This window comes from Centroberyx affinis, unplaced genomic scaffold (genome assembly GCF_046629955.1).
Source record: "Centroberyx affinis isolate AG114_WGS23_722 - 3 ecotype Tasmania unplaced genomic scaffold, CSIRO-AGI_Caff_v1 ptg003481l_1, whole genome shotgun sequence".
NCBI classification, from domain to species: Eukaryota; Metazoa; Chordata; class Actinopteri; order Beryciformes; family Berycidae; genus Centroberyx; species Centroberyx affinis.
The window spans coordinates 130,319-141,930 of record NW_027281440.1 but is presented as its reverse complement, the minus strand read 5'-3'; the positions used below and the strand labels follow the sequence as shown (position 1 = coordinate 141,930).

General features: G+C 41.6%; 1 protein-coding gene across 1 annotated transcript in view; it reads left to right on the top strand.

The window, feature by feature from the left end:
• Positions 1-6,677: 6,677 nt before the first annotated feature.
• Positions 6,678-11,612, top strand: part of stk32a (serine/threonine kinase 32A) — a gene marked incomplete at its 5' end in the record, with an annotated part of 40,794 nt that continues 35,859 nt past the window's right edge. The window contains one exon of the mRNA XM_071539657.1: positions 6,678-6,796. Coding sequence (XP_071395758.1) covers positions 6,678-6,796 — 119 coding nt within the window. The remainder of the gene's footprint in view (positions 6,797-11,612) is intronic.

Sequence of the window (11,612 nt, the reverse complement as noted above, 5' to 3'; positions counted from 1 at the left end):
GTTACTCCTCTTAATCTACATCAGCAGCTCGAAATGGGAGGCCGTTGTCATCTCTTCAAGTGAAGTATTCTTTATTCATGGGAGTGAGTTAATGTTTTATACGCCCACAGAAGACGAAGAAGAAGAAGAAGAAGAAAAGGAAGAGGAAGAAGAAGAGGAAGTAGCGGGAGGGAGGGAGAAATTATATGTCCATATTTCAGAAATTCAGATTAAGGTGCCAGCTGGTGCCAGCTCTCCGGTTTCCCACCACAAAACGGGAATTGAGCGTTATCGTTATAGAAAATCTCTCTGCGCTCAGCCCGGCTCACAACGGCAGATTAGATGATGGGAGGGGTTTCTGCTCTGAACATGACAGAATGTTTACCAGCTAGTCTGCGCCGAAAAAGATCACTAATTGCCTACTTGTGTATCTAACTCACGTGCCTGCCTGTAGGAGAGAGAGAGAGAGGGAGAGAGAGAGAGAGAGAGAGAGAGAGAGTTTGGCAGAGAGAGATGTATTTAGGCAGTCAGAAAGCCAGACTGAGAGAGACAGAAAGAGGGAGATAAAGAGAGCGATAGAGAGAGAAAGAGCTGGGCAGTGACAGTGCGAGAGCTGACATTTTTATTTATTTCTTTCCTCAATTCTCCCTGAATGTTTCTGACTCTGTGAATTATTCATCACTGGTAATTGTGATGTGAGTTTTGGCCCGGGCTTTTTAGCGTCGACCGGCTGCATTCGGTCCCTGCTCTGTACACTCTGTCTCCTAAAAACAGGTCCAAATTAGACTGGGGACTTGTCGGGCCCCGACTCTGTCAACCAGCCACACTCGGCGGCTACAGCGTGTGTTAATGAATAAGGAATGAACATCCCTCGGCACAAGAGTTGCAAGTTGCTTCTGTCACACACACGCACAGTGTTGACGCACGTGTGTAAACAGCCGCACACGCACACACACACACACACACATTTGCCCTTCGCACACTTGTCAGAGGTGTTCTTCTTCAACAGATCAAAACTGCACATAAAGAGAGAGAGAGAGAGAAAGAAAGAGAGAGAGAGAAAGAAAGAGAGAGAGAGAGATAAAGAAAGGGTGAGGGAGAGAGAGTCTGCTGCTGTGGGTCTAGTTGGGCTTTCAATTCACGTTCAAAGGCAGCGGCTGTCTGACTCTGTTAGATGGCTGGTGGGCGTGGGTACTTAGAACCATAGGATTCTGACTGTGTGTGTGTGTGTGTGTGTGTGTCTGTGCACGTGTGTGTGTGTGTGTGTGTCTGTGCATGCGTATGTGTACACACACGGCAGAAATGCATACGACTGTGTTTATGCACATGGGCGTATAGCTGTGTGAATGGGAATGTGTGTCTGCATGTGTGCATCTGTTGCTTGTGTGTGTGTGTGTGTGTGTGTGTGTGTGTGTGTGTGTGTGTGTGTAGCTATAGCAGAGGGCTTTCTGGGGCTTCCAGTGCTTCCTGTGTGACAGAGAGGGAGAGGCACATTCTCAAACAGCTCCCAGCTTTTAATCTGGAGTGGAGAAGGGAGCGACTAAAGCAGCAGAGCCATCAAAGACCGTCTGATTAAACTCTCTGCAATCTACACCCAGAAAACCACTTCATGCCAATTTTACCGTAGCTACAACCAAGTTTTGATACCACAAGTTGTTTTGATATGATTGAATTACCCTGTATTGTCTTTATCGATTTAAACATTGACATGATTTGCATTATATGTGTATTTCTTGTATTCTTTCAACCTATATAAGATGGTATCTCCCATTTCTTTGAAGGTTGTTTCTATAGATGGGACAATATATTGAAATTCAATATATCGCAATACAAAAATGTGACAATATGTATCGTGAGGCAGAAAAATGAATCACAATATTTGCTACATTTTAATTCTGCTGTTGTAATCACAAATGAGATGTCTTGCCCATTATAATTTCACAAACTCTCCATCAAAATTATATTTTCTGCACTTTGTAATGACATTTTTAAATTCTTGTTTACGTTCTTGCCAATGCCATTGCTAGAATTATGAACCCCATATTGCGTATCGAGAGATCGTCCCAATCCCTAGTTGTTTCTAATAAAATCAATTCAATTGCGAAGTGAAGTGGACAGTGTGCGGGAGCTTTTTCCTTTTAACTGTAGCAGTGAATTAAAGTGGCAGACCATTAAGATTTCATGTGGTTGAGAACAGTTCATCCATTTTTCTGAAAATGAATGGCACTATCTCAAAGCCAGAAAACAGAACAGAGTCCGACCTGATGCCTTTAGGTAAAAAGGATCTGGATTTGCTCCACATACAGTGAATGGGAGGCTGATTTTGTTGACCCACAGAAAGTGTCCGGTGATTATCTGGTCGAGTTATCAGTTCTTACATAGAAAATGTATTTATTCCCAGAAAGCCCCCAGGGAGCTCTTACTGTCTGCATGCTGTCTTTCTTTACAGGGGCTGTATGCATGCATAGTTAACCTCCGTGCATATGTGTGTGTGTGTGTATGCTTGCATAACCTGTGTGTGCGTGCATGTGTGTGTGTGTGTGTCAGTCTCCATTCTCAGGTGTGTTTCCCCGCTCCAGTATCAGTGCAGTGTCATATAACCAGGTACAGGGTTCAGTTACCCCTCTGCCTCTGATAGCAGGCTGTAATGAGGCCATTAGATCCTGCTAATAGCTTGTAGGGTCAGTCAACCGAGAGAAAAGCTGAGGGGATCGGCTTGCAGCGAGCGCTGCTGCCCCCTCATCTCCATCCTCACTGCCTCCCTCGCTCACTTCAGCCCTATAGCTCCCTGCCTCCCATGCTCAATTTGTCATGCTAGCTCTCTGCTTCCCTCTCTCAATTCATGCCTATCTTCATCCCTCTCTCTCTCCGGCCCAATTTGTCCTTATACCTCACTACCTCCCTTTCTGAATTCATCCCTAAAGCTCTTTACCTTCCTCCCTCTCTCTCAAATCGTCCCTATAAGTCTCTACCTCCTTCCCCCCCCCCCTCCCAATTAGCTCTCTATGTCGCTCGCCCATTTCATCCCTATATGCCTCCTTCTCTCAATTCATCCCTATAGCTCTCCACCATCCTTTCCTTCCTCTCTCCCTTGCTCAAATCATCTGTATAGTTCTTTATTGTAGTTCCCTTCCTTTCTCCCTCTCACAATTTGTCCCTCGCTCTCTATTTTCCTCTCTCTTTCCCTTGCTCAGTTCATCTCTGTTACTCTCTACCTCCCTTCCTCTCTCTCTATCTCTCTCAACTCATCCCTATAGCACTCTTCTCTCATTCTCTCTCTCTGGCTCAGTTTGTCCCTATCCCTCTCTACTGTACCTCCTTTTCCCAATTAATCCATATAGCTCTTTACCTTCCTCCCTCTCTCTCTCCTAATTTATCCCTAGCTCCCTACTTCCCTCCCTCCCTATTTTCAATTCAATGAGGCTTTGTTGACATGATCATATACAGTACAGTATTGCCAAAGCACATAAGGTCAATAACAGAGTAACAAGTAAGAATAAGAATGATTAGATCTATTAAGATTAAAATAACAATCACAAAACAATGGGAAACAACAGCTGTAAAACAGGGAATATCAAAAGGTGATGAGAAATATATATGTATAAAAAAAACTCTCTGGCTCAATTTGTCTCTTTACCTCCCTACCTCTGTCGCTCAATTCATCCTTCTAGCTCTCTACCTTTCTGTCTCTCTCCCTCTCTCAATTCATCCCTATACAGTCACTCTCTCCCTCCCTCCCTCTCTCTCTCTGACTCAATTCACCCATAGCCCTCTTTACAGTGTGAATTTGTTATTGCCAAGTGATTCAAATACAGCTGTCGTTTCACATGTAAAGTGTATTGGATTATCATAATGTTTCCTTCACTTTTTCTTGTCAGATTCATTAGTCTTGCTGTAAAAATGGTCGGAAAATCCCATTCTCGTTGAGAAATGTGTCTGTGGAAGAGCTACATTTTCAAATACTACAGCAGTGACAGAGGAAGAGGATGATCTTTGTTGTTTCTATACAAATACTAATTAATTTCACATTTATATACTCAATATATGGTGCAGGGTCTGGGTTATGGGAGCAAAACAGGCAGTAACCCAGGTTCGCCAAATCCAGGCACTGAAACAAACACGCACACACACACACACACACACACACACACACACACAATGCCACAAGTTTAATGATACAAGGCTTTGCCAACATTGTTCTCTGCTTTCATGCCAATAAAGCACATTGGAGTGAGAACTGAAACGGAAGAGGGACTAGCGTGATCGAGAGAGTCCATAGGTGTTTGTTTGTGGTGTGTGTGGCGCCTCTGAAAGTGTCCCGTTCAAAGTGGTAAATGCCTGCAGATGGTTGAGGTGTCACCCAGCGAAGCGGGCCCCTCTCCACGCAGCGCTGGTGTGACTGAGGCTGCGACAGCCCCATCTGTTTCTCAGCACTAATAGATGCCACACGACAGTTAGCCAGGCTAATGAACACGGAGCATCGGGCCGGTTCCTGCCCACAAACTGCCAGTCGCAATGAGCAGCTGACAATTCAAAGTGGTCTTGTTCGCGTTTTGTCTTTCTCCATGTTTCAAACGACAGTGGTTAGAGGGAGAGAGAGAGAGAGAGAGAGAGAGGAGGAGAGAGTTAGATGAGTCTAAATATTTGTAGCAGGAATATCTGAATATCAGCATTGTTCTTCCCCCAGTCATCAGATTTTTAGTCTATTATTTAGTCTATTAGTCTATTATTCTCCTTCCTGGTGATGAAAATCCGTCTTCTTGCTCTCATTCTGTAACTCTTAATGCCAACTGGACCCTGGAACACTAGACAATCTATTTTCACTTTTATTTTACTTCTTGTAGCCTAATACAGAGAGTGGATATGCATTACATGGATTTTAAAATATATACAGTATGTTTGCAATGAAACAAGCGGATGACTTGCTAAGTCATACAGGACAATTTTATTCATTTCAAAACTCTATCTTTGTACTGTGAGGGATAATAGTTTGTAGACAGGGTTTTCATTAAAATCACAGAACAAAAACACCTAATAAAAGGAATAAAATATACTGTACAGGTAAAAATGAAAACATAACAAATCACATATGGACAAATTCATGTAGACCTGGACTACTGTTATCTGAGAGAGTAAGATACAGAATATTGTTGCTGCTATGACAACTTTTGTTTCTCCAAAAGACTGATTCTTGAGAACCTTAAATTATAGATTGACCACCATGCACTTTTGAAACTTAAGCTTACGTTTTTAATGGGTTTCATGGGCCCTAAGGTCATAAAGCTTGCTCCAGCTTTAAAAGACCACATTAAGCTTCAATTCAAGTTAAAAAACGAGGATGAACAAAATCTTTGCTCCAGTGATATGTTCACAAAAACCAGCCGGGGACTCCGGCCCTTAACAACAGGGGAAACACTGAAGTCTCTTTCAATGCCGAAGCCAGGAAAAAACCCTGCGAAAATCCCCAGACATCCAATCATAATAGAGCCGCCCAGCCTACTTTTCACTATGACTTTACTTCTGATAGAAAGTCTAGCTGGTAATTGCCTGGTAATTCTTATCTGGCAGCTTCTATCAAAGGAAAATATAATTTAATTCACGGATCATTAAACTGAATGCGACTGAGAAACTGAGAGTACTGATTATGGCTGTTAGAATAGGTTTCATAACTCAATGGGGTTTGCAAATATTATTCACTTCATTTCAGTACAAAACCTTTATTTATACAGAGCTGAGCCCATTGAGAGTGTCTGAAACTATTCTTACATTTGTTCTAAAAAAAATCTCATCATTTGCATTTTCAAAGCTACCTTGTTAATAAAGGTTTATTTTTTAGCTATTTGTTCAAAAAAACATTTGTGCAAAAAAGATTAATGAAAATGTTTTAAGTGAGGAATATAACACAATCTCTAACTATGGTGAAAAAAAATACATGTATATCCAGTTTTAGAAGAGGTAATATCATCTGTTGGTAATTATTAAGAATCAGGAGAAAAGAAATCTTGAATACCTGCAGTGACAATTTATTTGTGATGCAGCTTATGTTGAAGACCAACAGCTCACAAACTCATATAGAGCTCAGTAAAAATACATTGTTACTGTACTTGAGTAATATTTTACTCTAGTTTTTCCTTTCACTTAAGACTTTTTACTTTTACTCACTACATTTCAGAAGAAACATCTATACTTTCTACTCACTACATTTTCAAAACAGACTTGTTATTCTCAGGAAATCATCAAATATATATATTTTTTCCGCATCAGACAGCTTCCATCCCGGAAGCAGCTGGTCAAGTGCCAAATGTGATTGGCTGCTTTTACAGCAAAGAGACGCCGAAAAGGAGGGAAATGGACAGAGAGAGAAGCAACATGAAGAAGAGAGAAGCAACAACAGAGCAGAGAATTAATGTTAGTGATTTGAGGTGCAGACTCTTTCATCTGTGATTCAGAGGAACGCTCAGCAGAGAACCAGTTTAGCTCATTAGAAATGCCTTTTTTAGAGGACTGCTTTTACTTTAAGTAAATTCAAGACCATACTAATGGTGAGTTTTACCAGAGTAGGCCTATATTTATAGTATTTGCACTTTCACTTGAGTAAGGAATTTGTGTACTTCCACCTCTGGAGATTCACCTACCAAAACGAAATACCACTTTAAAAACATCATGCCACCCGTATCTCTTCCACCCTCCATTGTCAGGGGAACAGGTCAGCCTTGGCCATCATCATCATCATCATCATCATCATCATCATCATCATCATCATCACCTCCACCGCGGCAGCTTGGCTTTTACCACCCGCCGCCCCCCGCTGTGTCCTGTTGGTTTATCTCTGGGGCCAGTTGTCTCAGCCTTTCCTTGTCCTGTGGCTTCACAATGGCAGGGTGGCCTTTAGCTACAAAAGAGACTTCCTCGCTCTCTCTTGCAGGCTGCCTTTAGCGGTGACACATCGCCCTCCTCTCTCCCCCAGCGCCGCCCTTTGAGGCAAATGTCAGCTAATTAAGGGTTACATGCTCGACCTTTCTCACCCCCGCCTGGGCCAGCGCCACTCGATCCACTGATGCGCCCGACAGCAGAGCAGAGCGCCACAGGTTGCGCCCCGTCTGCCAGAGGACGCCACGGAAACACACACGCACACGCACACACACACACATACACACACACACACACACAAAACACAGGTCAGGCTGGCCTTTGATATGCTAAATACCGCTGTGTTCCTATAGGGCAATAGATTTAATTAAAGGCAGGTGATCCAACACTCGCTGTCTAACACTAAAGGATACACAATGAGTTGACTGTCAGTTGGGACTGCCACAGAGACATGATTATTTGTGTGTGTGTGTGTGTGTGAGACTTACATGGTCACTGAGTTACGGTGTGTACTTGCTGTCTTCGGTCTCCAAAACGCATAGGAACATATTATTTTAATTATTTTCTCTATATCTACTCTTTTATTTATTTACTTTTTATTTACGATTCTAATTATTTTCTTTGCACTGTCTTCTCTTTCTTCCCAATGAAATTGGAGAAGAGAAGAAGCAATAGAAGAAGAAAGAGAAATGAAAAGTTTTAAATCCTATATTATTAATAGTAACACCCCTTGTTTTGATCTTCTTCCTTTGTGTTTGTGTTTGTGTGTGTGTGTGTGTGTGTGTGTGTGTGTGTGTGTGTGTGTGTGTGTGTGTGTGTGTGTGTGTGTGTGTGTTTAATTTGCTGCTGAATGGTAAAGCACTTTGAGCTGCATTAATGAAAGGTGCTATATACATAAAGTTCATTAATTAATTAATTCATTCATTCATTCATTCATTCATTAATCCATCTTGTTGCCAAGAAACATTTCAACAGATTTGTTTGACCCTGTAGCTCACTGTGTTTCCTGTTGCTGGTAGTATTGCCCGTTTCATTTCCTGAAAAGCTGCCTGGTGTATCATTACCACCACTATGTATCAGTATCTTGTATCGTTACAACAAACCAAGTCTCCAGCAACACCAGGTCATTTGAAATGCAGCGAACCCTAACCGTCCTTGAGCTGGTCAGACGTTTTAGGTGTTATAGGTCTCATTAATGTCAGTCCTCTTCTGACTGTCAAACCTGTGAGAAAGTCCTGTGCTCACCATCATAAATAAATAGTCCCATTACAAATTAAACCATCAACCAAACCAAATCAAAAACACACATTTGAGATCGTCATGACTTCTCTAGGTTTCTCTCAAGCCTGATACTGTATTGAACCAAGGAAAACAGTAACTACAGAGTAAAATCAGTGTGATATTGAGGTATCAAACCTGACTTTACTTGGCAGTATAGTTCCTATTGTATTATCTAGTACTTTCATAATGGGTATTGGAAAGGCCAATAAGCAAATGTTTTAGTATTACATATTACATAGTAAGTTTTTTAGAATTACATAGTTTCACTAATGATTGAACAACTTACTAGATTAATGTATTACTGTTATGCTAATAATTGCTAGTTATTACAAGAAATTACTGACATTTAACTGAGAAATTACACCTTATGATTACAAATAGTTACTAGTCATTACCATAAATTACCAGTTACTTCCTGATGATTTATATGTAATTACACAGTAATTACCTTGTAATTTGTGTACCATAATGTAAAGTGCTACTGAGTTTTCATTCTCTAAAGGTTGACGTCCGTTGCTGTGAAATGAAGCGATGCATTTGATCATGAAGCACAAACGGAACATTTGAGAAGGGTGCTGAATATTGAATATCGTCTCTGCAGTTCAAAGTATTTTCAGCGCTGTGGGGATACTGAACGTCCCAGAGACAAGAGGAGAGGAGCAGAGAGAGGAGGGAGAGAAAGCGAGAACACACAGTACCCTCCCACCATCCACCACCGCTCTTATAAAGCTCAGTCTGCAGCCACACACACACAAGCTTCCAGAACTGGACCATTCAGTCTCCAAAACACTCACAGGTTATAGGAGAGGATGGTTTTCATCAGGATAGACACACCCAAGAAAGTGTGTGTGTGTGTCTGTTTGTGCATGTCTGTATTTGTGTGTTTGTGTGTGTGTGTGTGTGTGTGTGTGTGTGATGTCCCTGATGCTTGATGCCTGTCAGATTTACAGCCCCAGGATCCAGGCAAGCTGCTTCTGTGTTGAAGTGTGTGCAGTGCGTTGGGGAAGAAGGGATATGCAAAAAAAAATATATGCACATATGGCATTGTGCTCACTAAATGGCATAGGCTATTTTATGTTGTGAAAGAGAGATAGAGAGAGAGAGAGAGAGCGAGAGTGAGAGAGTGTGTGAAGGGCAAATAGAGATCAGGTCTAAAGTGAAAGAGAAGGGTTTAAAGTTGCTTTGAATTCAACTGGCCATGAGGCAAGTCTTTTGCAGTGAGCTGTTCTTTGAAGTGGTTGATTGTCTGTCATCAGTGACCTTGGTGTCGTTGCTGCTGCCTTTTATATTATCTGTCATCGCGACTGTAATGATGTGAGATCAAAGGAGTCTGGGCTCCCCAAAAACTCCATTGTTAAAGAAGACTTCATTTCATCCATAACTCTCACTTGCTGCGGTTTGCGTTGCAGAACGTTTTATCATCCCCCCCTGCATTCCTTCCAAATGAAGAAAAAGTGATCTGATAAGGTGTGTGTTTAAAACCAAAGTATGTAGTCAGAAGAAGAAAATTTGGGATTAATTGAACATCTCATAACATTCATTTCTGATCCTTAGGTAATAGTGAGACATTTTGAATATATTTCCTTTGCAAAATTTCTCTAGTTTTTACTTTTAGTTAAAGTCTTACATCAGATCCAGTACATCTTATTTTAGTATGTAGGTTGCTTTCTGCTTCTGATAGCTGAAGTGAAAAAAAAACCCCATCTGCTTCAAAAAGAGAAAACAAACGACAAGGAGACAAGAGAAAGAAGTGGTAGCTGCAGCTTTGGGAAGATCAGTCCTAGTCTCCACCTGTTCCTCCTCTCAGGTATCTCTGCTGCTCCCACAGCTTAGCCTGCTGTCTCTTCTTCCCCCTCACATGCATTTGATATTCATCTGTTTGCTTTTGTCACACACTTGGTGCCGCACAGCAACAGAGGACCATTTTACGGTTTATTAAGTATTAATCCACAGCATTTTCAGAAAAATAAATGTCTGTTTTGCTATTCACTGTGGCCACTTGATATATAGCACAATGGTGATTCAATCTATACATGAAAGCTTTTACATTTGCTGTTCTAAACACCCGGTGTCTGGTAGATCTTTCCCGGGAAAAATCCTCTGCCAAACAGGAAGTGATGGGTTTTATGTTTCTAGCAGTTTGTTTAGAATAAATAGAAGAAGAACTGGATAGTTAGCATGAGCAGTGATAGCCACCATGGCTGAACAGACAAAGAAAAGAGCGCCACCTACAGAAACTCAAACTTCATCAACAGAAAATCCAAGGAAAAATACGTCACAGTACTGGACACACTGATTGATTGACAGGTGATCCACTTGGAGGAATGCATCTTGTTACTGATTGGCTGCATCATTCATGGGGGATGACATGTTTACTTGTATTTTTTGGAGGAAATTCAACTGTCATACAGTGTTTTACCTGATGAAGGTCTAAGGACCGAAATGTTGTATCAGTAATAAAGTTTATTGCAAGTAAAAGGACAGTGTGCAGGAATTCTCTCTTCAACTGTCATACATTAAAAAAAAAAAAAAAAAAAGCAGAGTGGAGAACAAATCAGTCAACAGAAACATCACCACCACACAACATCCTGCATAACAGTTTGTAAAATCTGTTTTGGGTCATGAGGAAATGTCTTAAGAGATGTGCGTCCCTGGAGAAAAGCTTTGAGCAGCAGTGATGTGTGTGTGAGTTAAAGAGGAGAGGAGAGCAGAGTGAAGGCCGGTCTGTCAGACAGACTGTCTGCTCACTGTCTGTTCTGCTCTGCTCCGCTGTCCGTCATCAGTCTGATACTCACATCCCTACACACACACACACACACACACACACACACACACACACAGTCTTATGTCACTTTTGGGGTATTTACATAGACTTACATTCATTTTCCTGGAGACTTACCCTAACCATAACCATAACCACTACTTGCCTAAACCTAACCCTAACCTAACCTTAACCACTGACCCAAAAATCAGCTTTTTACCAATTGGGGACACAGCTTTTGTCCCCAATTGCACAAGCCGTCCCCAATCAACTGGTCTTAAGTCTGGTGTGTGTCCCTGAAAGTGACTTAAGTCATACCCACACACACACACACACACAAATGCAGAAATGCATGCAGATCACGTCTTTAACACACCTATATGCACCTGCATACACACATACATACACACATACTCAGAAGTACACGCGTACACACACATAGACGTACGTGCACACACATACACACACAGAAATACATACAGAAGTACGTGCACACACATGCAAAGACATTTCTGCATACACACACACACATCTACATCCCTAACATCATACGGCTTGCAGGCACAAAACACACTTATGTAGCATGCACCCACAGACACACAAACACACACACACACACACACACACACACACACACACACACACACACACCTTAACTTCTTATACACACACACACAATCACAAAAATGATCAACATGAGCATGTATGTGGGATCTCCAGC